Below are 24,488 nucleotides of genomic sequence, written 5' to 3'. Positions count from 1 at the left end.
ACTTTTAAAGAAGCATACTGTTTTACAGTTTTATTTTTTAAAACCTGCAGGCCTTTTGTTTTGTTTTATAAGATCTCATGTAGCTGAGGTTGGCCTTGAACTCTTGATGCTCTCATCTCTACCTCTGGGATTTTGGGATTTACAGGCATGTGCTATTGCACCTGGCTTGCATGCGCGGGGGTGTGTGTGTGTGTGTGTGTGTGTGTGTGTGTGTGTAATTTTTTTGTTTTGTTTTGTGTTTTGTTTTTTCAAGACAGCGTTTTTCTGTGTAGCCTTGGCTGTCCTGGACTTGCTTTGCAGATCAGGCCCAAACTCAGAGATCCACCTGCCTCTGCTTCCCAAGTGCTGGGATTAAAGGTGTGCACCGCCGCCATCACCACCCATTTCTGGGAGATAACTTTTAAAAACATCTTGCATACTTTTTAAAAACACATCTCTTCCATAGGGCTCTACAGAGCTAGCTATGTAGTACTAGTGACTAAGTTAGACATGATGCCACACAGCATTTGGGAGGTAGGAGCAGGAAGATCAGGAGTTCCAGACCCTGTATGTGCCCCACCCCTCAAAACAAACAAAAAACACTCCAATATATGGGTTAATATTAATGTGTGTGTGTGTGTGCGCGCGCGCGCGCGCGCGCGCGCAAAGAATCCCATGGTGATTAATGTGATCTCATTATTAAATTTATTTGAATTCATTTTCTTACCATTAGGCATAGGATTGGTGGTTAACACATGTGAACATACATACTGTGTTTATTGGCTGTTAACTATTCTTCACCAATATTAGCTAGTACTAATAGCCAGCAACATTCCTTTTGTATTTTTTGAGTTAGCAGAACTTACCCTTTCCTCAAACCATAAACTCTGAGATCCTCTCACCCCATCCCACTGAGGAGGTATCCTGCTTTTAAGCATCCATTCCTTTACTGACAACCTCCAGTCTCTCAGAGATCTTCATAGATCTCTGAGGTTCCTTATACCTTTAAGGGATTGTTGTCCATTGTACTGGCCTTTGGGCCAAAGCCTTTCATCATTCATTGGGAAAATGTTATAGAAATATACATATACACTCTCACTCAGTGGTACCTGCTTGACGTGGGACAATTTAAGACGCAACACTGTTTCATTTTTTAAAAAATGATAACATTTATTGAGGGTGGGATGGGGACATGCCACTGTACGTGGTTGGAGGCCAGAGAACAACGTGAGGGAGGTGGTTCATTCTCTCCACCATGTGGGGCCCAGGGATCAGGTTGTCAGCCGTGCAGCAAGGTTTTTCTTCACCACTGAGTCATCATGCTAGCCTTAGGAACTGTTATTTATTTAGTTTTTTGTTTTTGTTTGTTTCTTTTTTTAAGAGACAAGGTTTCTCTCTGTAGCCTTGGCTGTCCTGGACTCACTTTGTAGACTAGGTTCAAACTCAAAGAGATCCACCTGCCTCTGCCTCCCTGAGTGCTGGTATTAAAGGCATGTGCCACCACACTCTATAAAACAAACCGTTTTGTAGGCTGTCTTTTTTGTGAAACAAGCTCTGGAGGAAGTAGGTAGGATCCTTAGTTAACTAGTTTTGTTTCTTTTTTAAATGTTAAAATGGCTACATAAATAACAGTGCTGTGTAAAATCTCTGGTTTCCATACTGCCCCTTACCCAGGGTTCCAGGGCAGGCAGTTTGATAGGTAGACAATTGTTTAGGCAGCTGAAGCTAGAATGAGGAGGGACTCTGACAACTGATGTCAAGAGCAGAGCTTCCACCTGGGTGCGGTTGGTCTGGACTGCTGTTGAGTGCTCTGTAAGTCAAGGAAGAAACTGCGTGCGTCATTGGCATCACCAATGGCCTCCCTTTACCTTTGGCCATTTGTAATCACATTGTAAGATCTACAAGGCAAAGAATATTTTGTTCATGTTTATATTCTGAAAATTAACTATTCTGTTTTAAAATTATTAAAATAGCACAGAATTATAGCTATATTTCTATAAATATAGACTTATAATTTTAAAAAGTACAAAGCACAAATAATGTAATGAGCTCCTATGTCGTCATCCATGAATCCACCCTAACTTAGAGAAGTTTTCCATCTCCCATTGCTTCACTGATCAAACGAATTCTTGTGTCTTTCTTCTCAGTAGGTGAATGACTGAATAATGTATGGGTGCTAAAGGTGCAACCTGCAGCCGTTGGCCCCTGACTGTCCTTTGTGGTACTAGTTAATTCAGAGACTCACAGAGTGTAAACTTCACTTTGTTCACTAAATTTGTCAATCTCCATCCTGAAGAGTTACTTGTTATTTGTCTCTCCTGAATGGCACTTACTTCTGAGTAGCAAAAATATATTATTCTTGGTTAAACTTTATACTAAATTGAAATAACTTTGTGGGGGGGCCAGTGGGTGGTATCGGTGACTAAACATGGGGTCTCATACATTAAAATGTATTAAAAGCAAGTGTTCTTCTGCATAGTTTCACTAACTTGCCCAGACTGGTTTTGAATTCCAAACCCTCTATTTCAGCCCCTTGAAGAGCTAGGACTATGGGAATGTGTTACCATACCTAGCCAAAAATAACTTTTAAGTATCACAAGTGGGAATATTTTAAGTTGATTTAATATGAGGATAACATATATACCTTTGACCGTCTTAAGAAGAGTGGGGTACAATTGCACCTGTAATCCCAGCACTCTGGGAGGCAGAGGCAGGCAGATCTCTGTGAGTTCGAGGCTAGCGTGGTCTACAAAGCAAGTCCAGGGCAACCAGGGATACACAGAGAAACCCTATCTTGAAAAAACCCAAAAACCCAAAAACACCAAAACCAAACCAAAACAAAACAAAAAAGTCTGAAAAACAAATTAAACTTAATGAGCTAATTTTAGAAGTTATTTTTAAATTTTATATTAATTTGTTTGGAGTGTGTGTGTGTGTGTGTGTGTTTCTGTGTGTATATGCACACATACATACATGTGGAGGCCAGAGGACAACTTGAACCTTATACTTATGGATCCTAGGCATTGATCATCTTGCCAGCCCAGTAAGCATCTGTATTTTCTAAGTTTTTGTAGTACTGGAAACTGAACCCAGGCCTTCGTGCATGCTAAGCAAATGCTCTATCACCAAGCTCTGTGCTCAGCTGAGTAACATTTTTTTTTTAAATAATCTTGCTGCCTTACGTTTACAGTTTTTGAAATAAAGTCTCCTAGCCTAGGCTCCTCCTGAGCTCACTATGTAGCCCAAGCTGCTTCAACTTGAAACTCTCCTGCCTTAGCCTCCTCAGTGCTGGGATTACTAGAGTCGTGACTCATCAGGACTATCTTACAATTGTGGGTTTTTTTTTCTTATATTTTAAACCCAGCTATGTCTGAAGATTTTATTTAAAATGTCCTAAAGCAGATATATATACTAAATTCTATTAGTCAAAAGCTATTCATTGGATTTATATAAATTGGGCAGTCCTTGCACTTGTCCTTTGTGCCCCTCGAGTGTAACATAAGCTGTAATGGTTGCCTTTGAGTACATGTCCTTGAGAAAACAGAAACTTAATACTGGCGTGAATGTGATTTTAAAATACTTAACATGTGTTAAGGAGATCCCACTTGTTACTTTAAAAAAACCTCTTGCTTCATTTTTCAAAGTCTGTTGTAGTAATTTTCATTCTTCCAACTGTTTTAAGTAACCATATCAAATGTAGATTAGTTCTGTCTTAAACGTAAAATGTAGGTTATAGATTTTCAGTGTGAACACAACAGTAGGCATTCTTGTAACGTTAGTTTGAGAATCCATTTTATTTTGTATAAGGTACAGTCCCCTGCACAGTGAACAAATATATTACAAATCTGTGGTTTAAAAAAGTATTGCATTTCATAGTCTCTCATACTATTGTACAATATCTGTGTTTTCTTTGTCTGACTTGTATACATATTAATTTACTGGACTGAAATTTTCATTTTGAAAAATAATTGAGCAGATCTTTCCAAATCATCTATTGACTGCACAGTGCACGTGTTTAGGCTGACTGCAACCCTGTTTGCCACTGTTAGAAAGAAGCTGCTAACAGTTGCTCTGCATGATTGGAGTGTCCTAGTGCTAGCTCCTAGCTATGTGAAGGCTGCCGCTGTCACCACAGTTAATCACACCTGTGCCCTTTCCCTTCTCTTCTGTATTGCCTGATTGAATTATGTTACTTGAAATGTTGTAGAGTGCTACAGTTGGAGAGTTGTTAGAGCTCTGCTCCCACTCTGTGTCTCTCCTCTTTAATGTGTGGGAAATAAAGGAGCCCAAAGAGGGCAAGTGACTTAACAAGAGTGGTGCCAACATCTCTTGACTTGGTGCTCTAGCCATCCCGCCTCTTGCTCAGTACTTTTGTGCAGAGTGTAGTTGGCAAGAGAGAAGTGAGGCTGGGAATTTGCACGATTGCAGTCTGCCAGGTGGCAGTTATTGTATGTGCAAGATAAGGGAAGAAGAGAAAGCCTGGGATTGAGACACCATTTCTCCTTGCTGATTGGATTTTGCCATGCTTCTTCATCCTTGCTTCACAAAGATAATTGAGCACTATGGCCCTGAAATACTGAGGTGAGTCTCTTAACTGTATTTTTTATATATATGTATGAGAAATATTAATTTAGGTCTACAAATAGTTTCTAATGTTTCTATTTTAATAAGGCTTTTGGGAAAGTTTACTATTGCTGATCACTCACTCCATGCACACATGCAGCATTCATGTATATGTTCCTCTAATGCTAAAGTGGCTTATGCCTTGAGTGAAAGGAGGAGACAGAGTGGCTCATATATTTATTTTCTTTCTTGTGTTGGTTATTACTTAAACTAAGAGTATGACTACTACTTCCTGTAGCAGTATCTAGCTTTGCAGTCCTCTAATCGCTCTTCTGTAAATCCTTTTTAGAGGATTTTCACTAGCTCTAGACCCTTATTCCTCTTAAGAGCATGGGATGGCACAAGGGTGACCATTAACTTCCAGTTTGCCCTTTTTGCTCTTAATTCTTGTGAAGAGGTCCTATACTGGACTTGGGAATTGGCTGCTCAGAATTTTCCAAGCCTTAGTTGAAACCTATGCAGAGCAGGACATTTAAAGCACCATCTAACAGAACACATATTTGCTCATCTCATAGGTGGTTGGTGGGCTTTTACTTTTTTTTTTTTTTTTTTTAACATTTATTTGTTTAGTTCCATCAAAAACTTACAATGGAACATAAGCTTGTCATGCCCAAATTTGTGTAATTTCTTCTACACTGAGGTTCCACACTATGTCAAGCACCATCCAAAGAATTGCTTGAAAACAGTGAATGGGCCAATTAGATGTTTTCAGGGAAACTTAATTCTTACCAGCCCGTGCCTTTTTTATGATGCTGGTGATCAAGCTCAGGGCCTTGCTCAGTAGGCAAACACTCTCGCTGAGCTACATTCCCAGTCCTGTGACTGCTTTCTTAGAGCAGCATCTCAGTTCTCTGGTGCACACAGAGTGACTCAGGTGTTGGGTGAACTGATGCAGTGCAGTCAGGCCAGAGCTGGCATTCATTATTCCTGAACTTTGACTTGACAAAACTTGTCAAGACTGGCATAGAAATGATTCTAGACTGGCTGAAACTGCTATACTTTTGAAACTATTACTTCCCCCCACCCCTTCCTGTTTTGCCTATTATCACTAATAGTGCAGAATAAAATGAATCCATCTTTATTAAATCTTGTTTTTGAAAATGTAAGTTGGAAAAAAAAAAGAAAAGAAAGAAAATGTAAGTTGGGGGCTGGAGAGATGGCTCAGTAGTTAAAAGCATTGTTTGCTCTTCCAGAGGTCCTGAGTTCAATTCCCAGCAGCCACACGGTGGCTCACAGCCATCAAAATGTGATCTGATGCCCTCTTCTGGCCTGCGGTGTACATGCAGGCAGAACACTGTATACATAATAATAAATAAAGAAATCTTAAAAAAAAAAAAAAAAAAAAAAGAAAGAGCCGGGCGTGGTGGCGCACGCCTTTAATCCCAGCACTCGGGAGGCAGAGGCGGGCGAATCGCTGTGAGTTTGAGGCCAGCCTGGTCTACAAAGTGAGTCCACGATGGCCAAGGTTACACAGAGAAACCCTGTCTCAAAAAACCAAAAAAAAAAAAAAAAAAAAAAAGAAAAGAAAGAAAAGAAAAGAAAATGTAAGTTGTCAGAATTAGGCTGTATTTTAAACTCTGACTGTGGCTGTTATATTTTGATGGGCCATACCTGTATGACACAGACTTTGCAATTAATATTAAAACAGTTCATGTCCATGCACCAACTCCCCTAGATACTGAAACAAATGTTGATAGTAACAGCAATCAACAGCACATATACATTTCAGGTGCTTTAAAGCGCCCCCTCTCCCCTCCTGTCCCCTTTTCTTCCTAGGAAAGTTTTCAGATCCAAGCTACATGCTTCTTAAGCGTAGTTTTGGAATATTAAATGCATATCTTTTAGCTGATGTTGATGAGTAGCGGTATCTTAAATGTTTTGAAAATCATATCACTTAGGGCTGAAGGTGATAGGATTTGCCTTGGTGGACAGACTTTCTGGAACAGTTACCCAATCCCATTTGGAAGCAGTTCTTTCAGTCCAGGTGAAGGAACTAGTAACACAGCTCACGGCAGTCTCTATTGATATTTCAAGTCACGGATTGTCTTCTTTCAGAGTCAGAGAATAGTCGGCAGAGCACACTAAGAGAGAAATTTATTCCTCTTACTGCTTGTCCTGGGAGGGCCCATGGGCAGGACTCTGTCTTACTGGGAGGAGGTCATAATGACCAGGAATATGGCTGTTCCTAGGTAGGTCGTATGCATTCTGGATATAGCTGGAGTTAAGACCTCGGCCTTCTTGGACCACACTGACTGTGGGCTCTAAGGAATATAGTGAAAAATGAGTTCAGAGAACAGATTAGCTGTGTTGCCTGGTGGGAGGGAAGAAAGTTGTATTTAAACTTGTTGGGGAGAGGGACTGTGGGTATATTTAAATCTGACAAATACATGAGGATTAGGGCGGAGGCTTGCCCAAGAGATGGAAAAAGTGTACTGTCAGAATTCCAGCCTCTGCCTAACAACAAGAGATTCAAGGTATCCTAGACATGCAGGTCTTATGAGGCAGCTAGGATCCTAGTTAAAGCTGGGGAAGTGACTTAGAAACTGCTGTTCCCATTTGTTTTCAGACTTGCATTTGTATCAACACTCAGCTGAAATGTTACACGCTGGTCCCCCACCCTCGCTGCTTCTGCTGCTTATCATTTGTGGTTTGTAAGCAGAGTGGCACAAGATTTTGGATTCCTGCATTAGAGGGGAGGGCAGTCCTGGGACGGAGTTTCTCCCTGGGTTCCTCCAAAGCAACCAAACAGAAGGGTGTGTTATGGAAATAGAGTGGGTGGAGGAGGGCTTGTTTTCACTTGAGATGCTGCACTGTTCCCATGGCTTTGCTTAGTTATGTGAGACACCTACCAACTTCATATATATTTTTATTAGCGGTCGACAAGGATGGCACATCTGTGTATGGAGACCCCGTGTGCACAGGTGACTTCATTTCTACATAGCTGCTTTCTGGAAGCTTGCAGGTGAGGATGGGTGGGTCCTTAATTGTGGCGTAAGGGTTTTCACTGCTGTTCAAGGAGCAAGTGCTAGAACTGCACACAGATTCTTTCCTGTAATCTGCAAGGCAAGAGAGATTTCTTAGCACAAGCAAGGGCATAGGGTTCATCTAGATACCAGAAACAGACTTCAGTCAAGCTTGTATACCTTTAGGATCCTGGGACTGGAAAAAATAGGATACTAGAAGATGAAATCTTATTAAATGTCTTACAGTATGCTTTCTCAGGCGTTTTTTTTTTGTTTGTTTTTTTGTTTTTTTTTGTTTTTTTTTTTTGTTTTTTTTTTTTTTTTACAAAAACATGTTTTGGAGGACAAAAAACGGTTGGCTTTAGTCATTAGATATTAGCTCAAGATATTCACAGTGTTTTTACATGTATCACTTAGTTTATACAGATGCAATCTGGCATGTTGCCGAGAGATTCAGTAACGTGGCTAGGGTCCTAAGCTAGTGAACAGCACTGCAGAGCCAAGACTTAAACCTGTGTTCAGGGGACTTCTTTGTCCCATATTTTCTGATACCATTCTTTGGAGTTCTAGTGACTAGAAGCTTTGGTTCAGCGGCAGCAGCAGATCTGTGGTTTAGTGTTCATGTCAGCCATTTAGCAGCCTTCTACAAATAAAAGCATCCCCGTCTTTCAGAAGCTCATGCTTAGAGTGGGCTAACTGAAGTGTAGCATGGATAAAAAGCCCCCAGTCTCAAGCTGGCCTTTGAGAAGCAGTTGTGTTTTAGCAAGGTCACAGTGCAGCCAGGCTGGCCTTCCTCAGTCACTGGGCGTGTTGGCGGGAGCCTGTTTGAGTCCTGTTCTTCTCTGCTACTGGGACTCAGTTGCACAAGGGCGCGGGATGGTGGCCCAGTGAGATGAAGCGACAGAAGCTCTCCTGGAGGCAAGAGGTCCCGAATGACTGTCCTCATGGGATGATGGTCTGTGCGCATTGTAGGACAGGAAGCCAGCCTGACAGTTGTGACTCTTAGATGTGAGGCACTGGCAGGCAAGGTGTCTGGAAATAACCCTGTGGCTGGACCTTGACAGTCAAGCCTGAGTTAAGAGGCTTCTCCCCAGAAATGTCTGTGAAAGTCAGTTGGTGAAATTCTTAGGGAATCTTCTTAGAGAACCACCACAGTTTCTGCTCTGGGCTGCTGCTATCTAAGCGCCCTACCCCCTGCTTGTGATTTTACAGAAAATGTTAAAGTCACAGAAAGCCATGTGACTCAAGGGGAGCTGGATGTGCAAGTGGCTGAAGTGACTGAGATGTGCAGCAGCACGAGTAGTCTGTTCTACAGCAGGTCCAGCGAGGAGGGATTTGCTCAGAATGAACGCAGGCAGCTCTTCTAGCGGGTAGCAGCTCTTCTAGCGGGTAGCAGCCCTGGGTTTTGTGTATACGCGAACTCATGTACTATCCCCTCCTCCCACCTCAATGCTTAGGAAGAGAGTGGGGGAAGTAAGCTCCCTGGGGTCCCACTGCCTTTCAGTAGCAAAGCCAGCTCCAGAAGCAAATTCAAAGCCCTTTTCAATCCAGTTTAGCTCACAAGTTGGGAGAAAAATTGCTTTCAGTGTGGTTGGTCTAAGACTGACCTTTGTAGCTCCTGACTCAGGAAAAAACGTTCGTGCTAGATAATGGGCAGTGTCAGCCTGCTGTAGCTAGGAGCGAAGGGCAGGGAGATAGACACTTGGGTTGCTGGAAGCCTGGGTCCTGGATTGTGACTTGCCTCATGCCATCTATCTTAGCGTGCCTTGCGATACTTCCTTAGTACGGGAGAGTGCTGTAAGCCTGACAGCGTCCCAGTCAGTTCCAATAATTGTTGATCTAAACTCATCAGGCAGTGGAGAGGCTCAGGGCTTCCTGTCTGAAAGCCATTCATTAGCTATCACCGCTGTCATGGTTGCCTATTTTGTGGAATTGACGGATAGCTTATATTGTTGGCACTTAAGGAGTGACCTTCATTCTAGTTAGGCTATTTGGAAGTTAGGCGACGGGTGTCATTGGGTGCACCTGGAACCAGGGATTTGGGAGGCAAAGGCTAGCAAATATCTGAGTTTAAGGCCAGCCTGGATCGCATATCAAGTTGAGGCTGGACATGCCTTTATTTATAGTGAGACCTGGTCTCAAACCAAACAGAAAGAAACTTAGTACCTTTCAGGGGGGTTGGGCAAGAAGAGACTGCTCATACTGTTTAGAAATGAGGAAACCAAAGGTCCAAGTTTGTTAGTCTAATGCTTAGAGCTTAGACCGCAACCGCTGTCTTATCTGACATCAAGATGTTTCCCCCAGGATATCTAGTTACCCAATGTAAGCTCTCTACAGCCGCCTCGGTTTATCCTTCTTAGCAATACCAAGGCCTGCTGAGAGGAAAGGCTAAGCGTCAAGCTTAGTGACTCAGAGTAGTGGGGAAGTCTTAGAGCCTCATCCAGCTGTATTTTCACCAGAAAGTGAAACAGTGGCCTACTCTCAGTATTTGAAGAAGAAAATATTAGCTTTTATCCATTTCGGTGTATAAGTTGGAGCTGGGGAGGAGGGCATTAGGCTCAGGGCCAAGAGTCTTGTATAAAAGGTTTGCAGACCAAGACAGGAAGGAGAAGTCCATGGAGAATGGCTGTAGCAAAGGGTGCTGAGTTATCCCATCTTTGTTGACAACTGGTGAGACAAGCTGGAAAACGCAACCTCAGGAAGCTCAGCTTTTCTCTTGTTGACTCATCCACCTGCCTGCTGTGAGGGCTGGGTGTGGGGAAAATAACCAGCTGGGCTAGAAAACTTCCTCATCCTTTCACCGCCACTCCCACCACAGTGCCTGCCTGTCAGGGCACTGCAGAGAAAGGGGAAGTGTGCTGTCTGCCAAGTGCCCCGGCGCTTACTCTTCTTGTTTCTTCCTCTGGGCCGTTTGTACTCAGGGTTATTACTACATTCAGATTGGGTTTCTGAAAGGAACATCATTTTTTGAGGAAGCACAGGCCTAGAGAGGAAACTGCTTCCCAAAGTTGTTCTATGAATGTTCTGCACCTATTAGCTTTTTAAGACCCAAGTTACTCTGTGTGTGGAACCCCAGGCACTATCTATTGCTCTCCTCTGAGCTACTGCTGTCAATAGGAGGCCTGCTGCTTCTGTTCCTGGGATTACGTTGGCATCCTTCACTTCAGTGAGAGATAGGATATGGGGAGGGATGGACAGGGGAGACCTGAGGTCCAGAGAACACTGGCCAGTCACAAAAGGAGTTTTCAAGCATCTAAATATCTGAGAACTCAAAGTTACTTGGAGAGAGAGAAAGATTGGGTAGCAGGGGATTGACAGTGTACAGGTTCAAGGATTCCCAGACAGGAGGTGGAGAGAAGTGGTTTTTTTTCCCCCCTGTCACACTTTGAAAGCATGACAAACAAGGAATTGGACACAAGACAGTTTATTGTACAGTCGTTATGCTGAAGGGGAAAAGGGAAGACAAGTGCTTAGCTGTGTAAGCAGTCTCCTTGTCTCCTTCAGACTTCCAGGGTGACAGTGAGTAGAGTTCCCAGTTACAGAGAAAAAAGTGGATGTTACCTGAATTAGGACTTTCAGAATGTCAGTGCTGTAAGGGGTCTTAGAGATGATGCTATTACAAACTGTGCTTTTTAAAGAAGAAGCTAAGACCCACAGGTACTGCTGTGTCTTGTGAATACCATACAGCTGAACTGGAATCCTTTCATTGTCTGACAAGCCACCCATACACACATACCTCACACCCCCATGCCACACACACCAAGTTTAGGGAATATCCAGACTCTTAATTAGTCCTGTTGAGTTTGGCTTTGCCCTTGTTGATTTAGGAAATAGTTTAAATTAGTGACATGAAGTAGCTGATTGGATGCTTGGAAAATTGGCCATCAGGAAGGATTTGTTCCATGTGTTTTTATAAGCTTTTCTGTAAGGTACTACCCTGATATTTCACTTGCCTCTCTTTGAACTCTGTTGTGTCACATTGGCCCCCAACACTTAATGGCACATTTGCCTACACAGTTCTCTCTAATTTAAAGGCTGATTAGAGCCAGTGGTGAAACAGAATCTGGCCGCTTGCCTGTTAGAGCCGCCCATGCACTCAGATGATACCATATGACAGGAATGCAATGATGCCAAGGCAGAAACTGGCTTTCATTGGCTTTGTTTTACGCTTATGGTTTTGAGTTTAAAAGTAGTTACCCTAAACACCGTCACAGGATGAAAGGTGCAAATGGAAGGTGTGCTTGGATACTAATCTCAGGGCCTGTCTGAGCTATTACTCTCCATTGAGTCATACGTCTTCTCAAAGTCTCAAAGGCCGTGGGAGAGCTCACTAAGAAAGAAACCAAGGCTTCTGTAGGCAACCTCACATACCAAAATGGTGTTTGTCTCCATTTGGACAGTTTAAGCCAGAACTATCAGAAACTTGGTATAATCAAGCTCCTGGAGCGGGGGTGGGGGATACTGCCTGTGTGGGCTGGCTTGGAGCTGGGGAATGGCCTCCTTCTTCAGACATATCTCCTGGGTTCTGTATATCCTAAACCATGCTGACGCTCACTCAGCCCTGCTGTTCTCTTGCTTGTAGAACACACCACCACCTGGGTCTGCTCATCCCACTTTCAATAGCCTTCTCCCCAAGAGTTGTGCACAAGTTGCTCTCCTTGGTTAGGAGATGGCCATGCTATGTCTGAAAGGTCAGAACAGAAACCTGGGCAAGTTTAGACAAGTGTTGTTGGGTAATAAATTCCATAGCGCTGTCCTTGCAATTGCAGGGTGCAGGGCTCCCCTTTCTGTCTACTGCAGCAGCGTCTGATGTGGGTGTAAAGATCTGCAGTTTGAACATACTTGCTTGCTGGGTGAATCTGGTGCAGAGCTAGAGTTAGCCTATCAGCTGGGAGCTTTGCTGACTTATTATTGCTCTTTCAGTTTGACTGAAAGTTTGAGACATTTCCCAGAGACATCACATTGGTACCACTTTTATAATATACAGAGTACTTCCCATCTGACTTTATTGGACAGCCAAGATAACCTTGTTAGATAACAAGACAGGCATGAGTCAACAGGACAGGCATAATTATCCCAACCTTGTAGATGAAGAAACAACCCTAGGAAGCACATAGTTAATAAGTGACAGAGTTCCAAAACTTGCTGCCTAGCTCACATGTGCCATCATTTAAACCTAGGAGCTAATCCAGGGGCTGGACTTGATTTTTTTTTTTTCTCTTTTCTGTAGAATTCCTAGAGGGATGGTCCACCTTGTATGTAGTTCCGGTGGCGTAGGGAATCTGTCTTGGCTTTCCTGCTCTCTCTTGGGTGCAGAGATCTCTCGAGGGTGGGGGCCATACAATACTGACACTGGGTGCCATCTGCATCCCTTGTGCCCCAGAAAGGCAGCAGGTGCAGGGGGGTGGTCTTGCCAGGACAACGACAGAAGGCCTCTGGGGCAGGTAGATTGATTTTATTTCAGATTTATAATCAATTTAACTCGTTCTAATTGGTTGGATAATGACAGTCTACATTTCCGAAGACATTTAGTTGGCATCTAGAACAAACCCACAGGTGTTTGCTAAGCAGGTGCAACTGCAATGGAAAGATGAATTCATCATTGTTAGGATTGTTCCTTCTGGGCAGAGCCACCAGTGGCTCTGAGTCCTGTGGTCTTTTTGGCTTTTTTGTTTGTTATTGTTTTTGTTTTAAGGGGCACAGGGTTTGCAGTTTCTCTGGGAAGAATTCCTTGCCATCTCAGATGTGTGCTCTTTTGCTAAGCCCTGTGTAACAGGACATCAGGATTAGATACTCTACCTTTGAAGCCTTTGTCCATAATGTATGTGTTCTGACGTCTATCCATTCCACAAGTGCCTGCATAAAAACAGAAGGAAAGAAAATACGGGGTGAGGTTTTCATAGACAGCTGGTGGCTTCTTCCTCTCCTTGCAGTTTTCTTCTTTTACCCAGACAGTAGTTGTTTACTTCTAGCAAATTAATCTGGATTTAATCTATTCTAAATAGTTCTGAACATACTCGGATTCTTAAAAGCTCATCACATTGAAATGGGCTCCTGCGCCCTCTTTCTTGGCTTTCCTCTAACCTGTTCCTGTCTTGCAGGATGCTGTCTTGGTCTCTGTTAAGTGCCAGGCTCTGGAGGCACAAGGTAAGAAATGAAACCAGACCAGTCCTCAGCTGGAGGGGAAGAGGTAGAGAATTCTGGTTTTCTTTCCCTTGGCTTTGGAGTGGAGTTGGAGACAGAATTCCTTCCCTCTGAGCTCCGATTCTGCCTTTCCTGGATCTAGGGGGTGCCAGGGAGAAGTAGACAAGTAGCTGGGGTACTTGATTAGTGTCTTTCCAGGAAGAACAGTCATTCCAGGCCACAGCCAGCTGGCTCAGTTAACTCATTTTGAAGGGAGTGAGGAAGGAGAACTTTGTTCCTGAAAATGCTGCCAGTGTTTTTCAGCCCTAAGGACTTCTTCATATTGCTGTTAGGCTCTCAGAATGCACTGTCTTGAGCCCTAGCCAGAAGCAGGACATACACTAAATGATCCCAGAGGTGGGAGCAAGTCTGGCCTTTCCATGTTGGCACAGTAATGATTAACTCATAGTTAACTCTCATCACTATTGTCTTGGTTTGTCGAGATACGGTTTCTCTGTGTAGCCTTGACTGTCCTGGACTCACTTTGGAGATCAGGCTGTCCTCCAGCTCACCGAGATCCACCTACCTCTGTCCCTGAGTGCTGGGATTAAAGGTGTGTGCCACCATAGCCAACTTTTTAATTTAATTTTTCCCTATGTACACGTGAGTACAGGTGCCTGTGGATGTCCTTTGGAGCTAGAGTTTTATGTCAGCTATCTGATATGGGTGTTGGACCAAGAGCATTATAAGTTCTTAACCAGATACACCCTGGCCTTTAATTGAAAACAGTACCAGGGAAGGCATTTGATAAATGCGTACCAAAATATAGTTGGACTCCACATAACTTGCTAACATTTCTGACATCAACAACAAACCCACTGATACTTGGATCCTTCCTCTACATTGAGTTCCCAAGTTAAATTTGCAGGAGCTCACACCTCTCTGCTCTGTACACCATTCTAAAAGGCCTGTAGGAACCCATACCTTTCAAACACCTACAGCAGGCCATGCTGACCTTGAGTTAACAGTTAATATAGTCGAGGGATTCCTTTGTTCTCATTGAAGAAAGGAGGGTACCTATAATGTTACCCCCGCCCCCTATATAAAACAGGAAAAAGCTGAGTTGTGGTAGAGCCCAGATCACCTCAGTTGGTCTCTTAGTGGCCACAGCCTAGCTTGCCATGAGCTAACAAATGACAGTGTGTGGTACCCTGGCTACAGTGGTTGAAGGTCAATGGAACAGGGAGGAACTGGTGCTGAGCCCAGATGATGCCCTATGTTCCCATTTGGACCACAGAGACCTCGAGGTGGAGTGAAGGTTGGGACAAAAGTCCAAATGGTATTAAATGCTTAGCCATAGTTGAGGAACCTACAGCCATCAGGGTCCTTGCAGCCATGCCTACTCAACAAGAAAAATTCTGAACTTTCATGCTTCTTGGACCAGAGACCTGCAGAAGTTGACTTAGTTTTACTGGCGCATGGAGAGTCCGCTAGAGCCCAAACTCAAGCTCAGAGCTGTCTAGCATTCTGAGCCTCTTCCCCAGGGTGCTTGGCCTAGAAGAGCTACTTTGTAGGGAAGCCACATTCTCTGTCCATCCTTTGTAGTCCTTTGACACTCATTTCTGTAACTGATACACATGCTCTCCCTTTCAAGACTCAGTTGTCAAGTGTCTTTTTGATACCTCTCTCAGAGCTACTAGGTTTGAGCTCAGTTTTTTGAGTCCAGAGGATACTGCCTACCTTCTCCTGGTCTCTGCTTGACAATTCTACCTCATTTTCTAAGTAGATAGAGTTTGGGCTACTGTTAGGTCTGTGGCCTTCCTGGGAATCATTGAGCTTTTCTGTCTAAAGAGCTGGCCTTCTGTTACCTATACCATGATTGGGTTGCATCTTGCAGATTGGAGGCAGTACAGCTAGGCTGTGCCACCTTCACAAGCACCACTTGGTCCACATCAGCTGGCATGGTGAGGGTGAAAATGGTAGTGAGAAAGACTGGGACAGACTGCCACTTTAGGTAGGGCTTAGGGGCTGTAGACTAGTCATGGAAGGCTCCATGGGATCGGGTATAGAGCAGTCTGCTCTTGGGGTGGAAGGAAGGGCTGAGGGGTCTGACCTGGTGAGTGTGGCTCAGCGTGGCGGCTGAGGTGTCTAAGTTCAATGTAGAAGTCCTCGGGCGGGTACCTGGCCTCCAGGGCACTGATCTGGAAATGGGAGTCTAGTGAGAGGAATGACAGGGAGGAGCCATTATTCCCAGGGCCTGGATGGCAGGAGAAGGGGGTGGGAAGCACAGGATGGGGCGAGGGGCAGGCCAGAAGTAATCAGGGGCTTCATGTAGCATTCCAAAGGGGCTGAGGCATCTGTCTTTTTCTCCTCCCTTCCCATTCATTCCACCCTCCACTAAGGCAGAGGAAAGAAGCCCTTGAAAAGTTATAGGCAGAGGATCTTTTTCTGCACTGCCGAATCTGCTACCAGCTGGAAATCTCTACACCCCATCCCTAGTAGTAGTCACTGGGCCATAACCACACACTCCCTGTACACTTAACCACAGGGGAAGTCATGCTCAGGACTCAACTCTTTAGATTTGAGATAGGGCACTTCCCCTCAGTACAGAGGTCAGAGGTCAGGGTGGGACTGACAGGAAAGATGACTCAGATCACTACTGACCTAACACGTTCACATAGCTGTAGGGGGTCCAGCCTGCTGTGTCTCTGTCAAGGGACTTGTTACTGAGCTGTTTGGAGAGGAGAGCCAGTTAATACCTCATGTCTCAGCTGCCCTTCCCCAAGGTGACACTTGGCCCAGCCTCAGTGAACCCATCCCTGAGATGCTCCTAAATTCCCAGGCCCTGGATGACTGGGTAAAGAAGGACCAGATGTTATGTCATGTGACAAGCTACCATGCTGTAGTTGAGGCCGGTGAGAACAGAATATGCCCAAACTGAGCTCTCAGGCCCCTGCAGCATACATGAGTTTCAGAAGGCATGTGGGCCAATGCTGCAGGGGAGGAGATTCTGTCAGTTTCCCATGTGTAACCCAAGGCATTCCCAGTACAGAGGTGGGTGCTGCCCATGGTGCTTGTCCCCCTGGGCCATATGTGAGAGTCTCTTTACTGTGACCAAGACAAAGTTGCAGTCATGAGATTGATGATACAGTCCTCTCCCTGCACTGCTGCCCTTCATGTTATTTCAGGCACAGAGGAGTCACAGGCAAAGCTGGCTCTAGAACTGGGCTCTCAGCTGCCTGCCCCCTCCATAGCATTGTGCTTACCTTTGCTGCAAATGTTCTGTCTGCCAGGAGGGGTTCTTGTCTACACTGGGCCAGACTCAGGCCCTGTGAGAGGAGCCAAACCAGAGGTTCACCAAGTGGACTCCTCTGCAGTCGGTCCTTTACTGAAGGAATGGCTGGCTCTTAAACAAATAGTGACATGGCCTGGAACCTTTGTCTCATCCCTGGCTGGTGCCTCTAGCCTGCTGCAGCTTTGATAACGTGACTGTAGTTAATCAAGAGCTGCCTGTTGGGCAACTGAATTCTCTACTCTTGGCTGCTCACACTTAAAGCTGAACGAGCCTGGAAACAAGTCTTGGGTGGAAAATGGCAGGCAGAGCAGTCAAAGCCATTGGGCCTCTGGGTACCCTGTTTGATAGAAAAGCAGCCCAGGTCCGTGGGCTGATGCCATTCTTCAGGGGACAGACGGAGAGGAAGGGATCCTCAGAGCTCCAGGGAAGAGGCCTAAAATATGAAAGCTGTGTTCCTGGTCCAGGATAGATGGTACAGGAAGCCAGATATCCTGGGATTGTCACTCCCTAATTGGTCCTGCCATTCTGAGTATGTGTGTGGGGCACATGCTTCGGTGGGTGTTAGGAAGTATATGTAGCAGGAACCCCTCACAAACCTTACACTTGGCTGTTGATGTCTGTCTCTCACCCTGCCTCTTACTGGCCCATCAAGGAATGTACTACATGCTACCTACACACATATGCTGAGACATTGCTCTCTAAGATCTGTAATATTTGTGACTACAGACATCTATTTAGTCTATGACCCAGTGCTGTGCTTGGAGCTGTCAGGGCACATAACTGGTTGATCCTTCTTTAGCAGGAACACTAGCCACAGTGTTTGAGTTCTCAACAGATGCATCTATTGATGACATTATGCCCAAGCTTAAAAGGCATCAAGTAGTTAATTGGATGAGTTACTTTATAGTATATTGCTTTATTACACTGCAGTAATCTATGATAAGTACATATGTTTTGAGTATACATACTAGCACATGACCAAAGTGGCTACATTGTATACACAGGTGTGGGATAAGATGGCTGCATGTGATGTTACTGTGTTCTGGTAGGTACTAGTTAATCTAAACACAAAGTGCAGGTGTGTTCCAGTGAGGGGGCAGTGTGGGATAGTTGCATGGGATAGAGCCTGCTGTCTCCTTACAACAAATCTTCCCCAGTTACATGATTCAGAGTGCTCTCATGTCCCCTGAGTCCTGTGACTGCTCTTAATGTAGAATTTCCACAACACTTCCATGTGAAGGTCCAATTCCTTCCTGAGCAGAGGGGAGTGCTGAATGGAGAGAGGATAGTGGGTGAGGGCTGGGGAGCCAAGGGGCCAGTACCTTGGTGGGGCTGTTCCTGTCCAGAGTGCTGGCCTGGCTGGTGGCAGGCCCCCCGCACGCCAGTGTGTGGTAGCTGGCATTGGAAAAGCACTGGGCGTGGCTGCTACTTTGAGACAAATCTGGGAAGAGAACAAGGAGCCATATTCCATCATACACCTGCCCTTGGTTGAGATACTTCAGAACTAATGCTGGGGCCAGCATTTTTTAGTGTCCCCTGCAAAGAGGCAGCTAATCCCTCATATCCTCCAGACTGTGGGGCATCCGCTAGCCCTAAAGCAATGCCTGCCCTCTGTGCAGCTCACAGACCAAGCTTGCTACTAGTATAGGGGAGGCGTGGCCAGCTGGAAGTTGTTGAATGCTGCCTCTGATGGCTTCATGTCTTTGAGTGCTATTTTGAGTGGATTGACTTTCCCTTGCTTCCCTTAGAGTCAGACCCTAGTAATAAGTATATAGAGAATTCTATTCTTGTTGACTCTAGCTCTTCTGAAGATTCTACATGACTGGGGAAAACCCAGTCATTCCTGCTTGTTGTTGTTAGACACCGTGGCTGGGAGGTCTCAGAAGGCAGCGTCTATACTGAGGCCAGCTCTGAGCTGGCACACAGCAGGCAGCACCTAGCAGGAATGGCGTGTGTGGTCTGGGTACTCTGAAGCACAAGGTGCAGGAGGCTACAGGTCAGCTATGAGCCATTGGAGAGTCACCACCCTCTTCTCAACAGGGCAGACCTTGCCAAACTGAGGGCAGTTTGGGAGCCTCTACTGGTTAGCTAAATATGAAGCCCAAGACCTTCTCTTCAAGGTTCCAGGTTAGGGGAGAGAAAGTATCTGGTGCAGTTTCATACACGCCTCACCCAGACTACAGAATGCCCATGGGCATTTCTACTGTATCTAGGCACCTAGCGCTCTGGCACATTTGCCAGAGGGACACTTGCCAAACTTTGAGACATCTCCTAAGTGAGCCACCACCTTTGTCACTATGCTCCTTGGGCACTCCTCAGGGATGGCCTTAGGCCCTCACAGGGAAAGCAAAATGGATATGGCACAGTTGGCCAAGGTGCCCAGGCTCCACATTGGGGAACCATTCTCTGGGTTGCTTAAAAAAGTTACTACTTACTCTGCATGCTTCTGAAGGCCCATCCATGTGAGGAGAGTGCGAAGATAGGGAGTGGTACCCAGCCCTAGTTGCTAGGAGCCTAGGTTCTAGGAAGCACCACTCACTTGGAAAGCCACAGACTTCTCCCACCCCCGTTGTCTCTATGGGGTGACCATCCCCGGCCCAGCCCCCCATGTTGAAACCAAAAATGTGGATATTCCCGAGAAGACCACATGCTTCCTACCAGGTTGTGTGGGTGAAGAAGAGATGCTAGGGCATAGCCTGACCTGAGAGAGAATAGTCTGTGCTGGTCATCCTCATGGCTGGGGTGTAGGAGACACGGGGAGCCAGGTCTCGGCCTTTCTCTTTCTGCCGCCTCCGTCTCCAGGCAAACAGGCCCAGCAACACCACAACCAGGAACAACAGGAGGATGATGCCTGTGACAGCGCCCACTGAGTGCCGCTCTGCTCCCATAGCTGGGCTGATCTTGGTGTAGGGATTCAGCTCGTCCATCATGAGGGCAGCTGTGGGCAAAGTGAGGCCTGAGCCAGAGGTGGACCTGGCCCCTTCCTCCCTGCCTAATCCCAACCCTCACAGTGCCTCCCATTTCTTCAAATGCCATAAAGGGGATCAAGACCCAGGGTCACAAAAGAAAATGTGACTTAGGTGTGAAGCAAAATAAAGGCCTACGGAATATTTACTCAGATCCACATGAGTTAAAGTTACTTGCTTTATTGCGGCGGGCCTACAGAAAGGGAACTAATTACTTACCCTTCCCGCAGGGTTGAAAAAATAAACCGAGTCACCAAGGTTAGGTAACTTGTGTTACTTTACCCAACCAGTAATTCAGTCAGGAAAAACTGTCCTGAGCTACTCCCCTTGCTTTACCAGCTATGTGGTTTAGAATGTCCATCCAGACAGTAACCCCAGCATCCCCAGGGAGTCATAAGCACCAAATGATAGACTGGCCTCGACAGCTGGGAGCTCTGTGACTATCACTGCCCCAAAACACCTCTTGATTATACATATGTGGTTAGGTCCCTCTGTGTCTGCCGTGGCGAGGGTCTGTCCTCCAGCTGTGCAGCATCTGGGCCTCTCCCTGGCTCTCTGCTGCTGCCTGAAGAGAGTGGCTATTACAGGCCTCAGCTGCATAGCTTCACGTGGCAAAGTAAGTTTGAATTGGGTAATTGAGAGCTGAGTTTCTGCTTCCATCCTCTAAGACTAACAGTAGCCTCCCAGATCTGCAAGGAATTTCATCATTTACAGAGTGCTCACACATGCCAGGCACTGTGCCGAGGACTCCCTTAAATGGCCTCAGTTTGATGCCCTCAGCTGTACCATGGGATCGCTCACGTGATATACGGCTAGATTCAAATTGAGCCCTTTGGATTAACATCTACTCAGTTGAATGTGGGGTAAAAGGCCCAGCAAAGGAAATGACCTGCCCAGAGACACCTAGCAGGGAGTGGCAGAAGGCAAACTTGGCAAGTGTTCCAACTTAGCCTAGCTGGTGGCCTTTCCCAGCAATAGCTTGTGGTTCACCCTTGACTAGGTCATGGGGAAATTCCCAGAGGATATGCACAGAGGAGCTGTGGAGTGAGGCTCTCAACTATGAATAAAAGGTAGCGTCATAAAAACCCAACTGGTCTGGTGAGAACTCTCTGAAGCCACCAACGATTGGGCCCATTCCACCCCCCACCCGGACACTGCCCCCTATATGTTACCTTGGTCACACCTGATCCCTTTGAATCCAGGACTGCAGTAACAGGTACCAGTGACATGGTCACAAGTGGCATTGTTCATGCACTCACATAGCTGCTGACACCCATATCCAAAGGTTCCAGGGGCACATCCTGTGTGGCATGCAGAGTGCAAGTAGATAGTGAGACACAGCCACACTCCAGCCACTCCTACCCCAAGTGGGGAAGGTCATGGCAACAGGACATTTCTGTCCCACCCACAGTGAAGCTTATTGAACTGGCCTGTTGTGTATTGATAGCTGGGAGTGGGTAGAGTGTACCACCCTGAGTCAGGGCACATGGGCACCGGAGAAGGCAGGCCTCACCTGCCTCTCCCTCCTGAACTCATTTAAAGAGCCAGAAAATCCTGTCTTCCTCTGGTCTCTCCTTGCCCTGTGCACCACACCCCTGCTCTGTCTAAAGTGGAGAGATACCCCAAGCATGAATGTGTAGGTTACACCAGTCTTCTCCCCCAGAAGTTGTCCTCAAAGGCTGGAGTACAGGAGCCACAATGCCCTGGGTTGGGGTTAGGGATGGGGGATGGGGGCCGAGGGAGGCGGCAGCTTCCCCTGTAATGGGCAGAGACCAGAAGCCTGGCCCAAATACCAGAGCAGGGTTGGGGCAGCTTACTCTGTTCACAGTGGCGCCCGGTGAAGCCTGTTCGACAGGTGCATTTCCCAGTGATGTGGTCACAGCTGGCTCCATTCTGGCACTGGCATATGTGCCCACAGTCCTTCCCAAAAAATGCTGCAGGGCAACCTACAACAAGACCCCAGGTCACAGTTGCTGTGGGCTCAGGGGAACTGCCGAGATGTTGCTGGGACCCGGCTTGTCTGCTGCTTCCTCTGCAGCAGAGCCCGCAGAGCCATCTGTACCCACTGAACCTCAGGCTAAAGGGATGGAGGGTAGAGGCAAGGTGAGCCATACAACTAGGGCCTCCAAAGCAGAGGACAAGCTCTGGTCTCTGCTGTACAGACCCCCATGGTTGGAGGGTCTGAGCTTGTTGATTGCTGGGATACCCTATAGCTATGACCTTCCAGGAGTTTGGGTGAGCCTGGGGCCAGCCTCTTCCCTCCCTCTGCAAGCCAGGATTATTCGCAAAGTGGCCAGTAGGCTGCAGCATATGACTGGGAGTGGCTAGGAGGCTGGGAGGCAGGGCTTACGCTGCGTGCAGAAGAGTCCAGTCCAGCCAGGGGTGCAGTGGCAGGCCCCATCCTCGGCGCTGCAGCTCGCCCCGTTGTGGCAGCTGCATGTATGGAAGCAGGCAGAGCCCCAGAACCCAGGTGGGCAGGCTGTCAGGAGTTGGGGTGGGGGGTGCAGAAGGGGAAGGCAGGGCAGAGAGGGGCGGGAGGAGAGGAAGGGGAGGTGGGTACACATCAGAGCCAGAACACCTGGGTGGACCCAGAGGGGCATCTCTTGGCCTTCGGGGACTTGATACACGAGCCTCAGAATCGCTCAGCTCACCTCAACCTCATCCCCTGGGATTGCTATGAGGCCCAGATTCTCTGCCCACTCTTAATCTTGGGTGACTGAAGACAGCCCTGCTTGAAGGTCTCCTGCACCTCCACTCTCAGACTCTTATAGATGGGGGTGGAGTGACATTGAGGGCACTGACTTCTCCACAAGGGGCAGGGACTGTCTCCTCTTTGGCTTCTTGTGCTGTTTGAGGATCGAGCCTGTAGCTCCCACCAGAATGGGATTCCTGCAGGTCCAGCCATACAACTGGGGTTTCCTTACAGGTGCTAGATATTTCTTGCCCATCAGACAAGGAAGCTCCATAGGCCAAAGGCTGGTGCCACTTTGGAAGGGGCTGATGCCTTTGTAACAGACTGTAGCACTCTGCTCAGGCTTAGAATGCTTACGACACCATTCGTAGGGGCATCACACAGGGAGCTCCTGTTGTTCTCTCCTCACTACCTGTATTCAGAATGCTGCTTCTGCACGCAAATGCTAACAGAGTATGGATTTCTCAGGACTCACAGCATTAATGGCACTGGCAGTATCGATGCCTTTACTGCCTGCTGTAGCAGTATCCCTGGCCAGTTCCAGTGACGTGGCTCAAGGGCTAAAGGGACTTGCTGCCCAAGCCTGTGATGAACCTGAGTTCCATCCCTGGAACCTACATAAAAGTGGAAGAGAGCTGACGCTACAGAGTTGGCCTCTCAGCTCCACATGCATGCTGTGGTGCGTGAAGTAATACAAATAAACAAACGGGGCTTGTGTGGATGTTTCTGTGTGCAGGAGAGTTCAGTCCTGTGGGTGGAGGCACCAAGGCATGGAGAAGGGCTTACCCTGAGAGCAATCCTTGCCGATCCACCCAGGGAAGCAGTGACAGGAGCCATCGATGGGGCTGCAGGTCCCGTTGTTGGCACAGGAACAGAGCTGGGCACAGTCCTGCCCGAAGTGCCCTCCAGCACACACTGTGGGCACAGGGACGCCTAGCACTGGCCTTCTTCCCAGACTCTAAGAGCCATACCCAGACAGCTGCACCCCCAAGACTTTCCTAGGCCACAGCCATGACCACCCTGGGCATGATCCGGATGGGAACCAACACCGACAGTGGTAGGTCGCCCTTCTCCGTCACAGAGAGCACCCCTCCTCCCACAGCAGCACCCTCAAGAGGCCCTGTTCTGACTTTTTTGAGGGACAGATGTCAGTTGTCTTGGGTCTCACAGGTAGAAGTGGTAAGATGGGGAGGATGGTATCGCTAGACTCAGCTGAGCACTCCGAGGCTACCTCCCAGCCTTCTGCTTTCCCTTGGGCTATCCTCGGCTATCCTGACTCGTGGATCACGCACTGCCTTCTGAGGACACTCCAGGCCTTTCTTCTGTGCCTTCTAAATTCCCCTGACCCTCACGCCCAGCTATGGATATCCAATCTGTAAGACTCATCTGAAGTGTCACTTCCCTTGGAAGAGTAACAGGAAGCAAGCCTTAGGACACTGACATCCTTATCAGCTACCCTAGTGTTCCCCAGCAGCCTGCTTTGGGATCTTTTTCATTTTCTTGGTATGTAAATGAAACTGTGTGTATATCATTTTCAAGCACTTTTTTTTTTTAATGCTTTATCTGAACTTAGTCATAGCTGGTCGACCCATCTTCTGTCCTCTGTGTGGCTACATCCCTATTTGAGGCTTCAAGTAGCTTCTTCCCTGAGTTCTATTACTGAGATTTGACAGCTCAGGCCAGGCCTGGGTCCTGCCCCTTCTGGTGTCCCCTGCAATGCCTGGAGAGACAAGGCACTCAAGCCACCAGGGACAGGCATCACCTTTCCCCTTCCTCTCTCAGGGCCTCTGGTCTAAGCTTTGCAAGGGCAAGAAATACCTCGTTTTCTACTGTCTCTGACTGTCCAG

General features: G+C 46.7%; 1 protein-coding gene across 14 annotated transcripts in view; it reads right to left on the bottom strand.

The window, feature by feature from the left end:
- Window positions 1–2,891: 2,891 nt before the first annotated feature.
- Window positions 2,892–24,488, bottom strand: part of MEGF11 (multiple EGF like domains 11) — a 331,126-nt gene continuing 309,529 nt past the window's right edge. For 2 of the 14 annotated variants that reach the window (XM_084783853.1, XM_084783859.1), the window contains 11 exons: window positions 23,428–23,556; window positions 22,300–22,428; window positions 21,767–21,895; window positions 21,122–21,250; window positions 19,685–19,921; window positions 18,306–18,424; window positions 16,353–16,419; window positions 15,802–15,903; window positions 13,365–13,421; window positions 7,452–7,658; window positions 2,892–6,863 (listed from right to left, as the gene is read on the bottom strand). In XM_084783853.1, coding sequence (XP_084639979.1) covers window positions 6,706–6,863; window positions 7,452–7,658; window positions 13,365–13,421; window positions 15,802–15,903; window positions 16,353–16,419; window positions 18,306–18,424; window positions 19,685–19,921; window positions 21,122–21,250; window positions 21,767–21,895; window positions 22,300–22,428; window positions 23,428–23,556 — 1,463 coding nt within the window. In that variant the 3' untranslated portion in view covers window positions 2,892–6,705. Of the gene's footprint in view, window positions 7,659–13,123; window positions 13,143–13,291; window positions 13,422–15,801; window positions 15,904–16,352; window positions 16,420–18,305; window positions 18,425–19,684; window positions 19,922–21,121; window positions 21,251–21,766; window positions 21,896–22,299; window positions 22,429–23,427; window positions 23,557–24,488 lie in introns of those variants that run through there. The other 12 variants (XM_084783857.1, XM_084783858.1, XR_014779613.1 and 9 more) reach the window with 12 other exon arrangements.

Source organism: Acomys minous, assembly GCF_964271855.1.
Source record: "Acomys minous genome assembly, chromosome: 5".
Classification (NCBI taxonomy): domain Eukaryota; kingdom Metazoa; phylum Chordata; class Mammalia; order Rodentia; family Muridae; genus Acomys; species Acomys minous.
The sequence above is the reverse complement of the archived record's forward strand: the minus strand, read 5'-3'. Positions and strand labels throughout refer to the sequence as shown.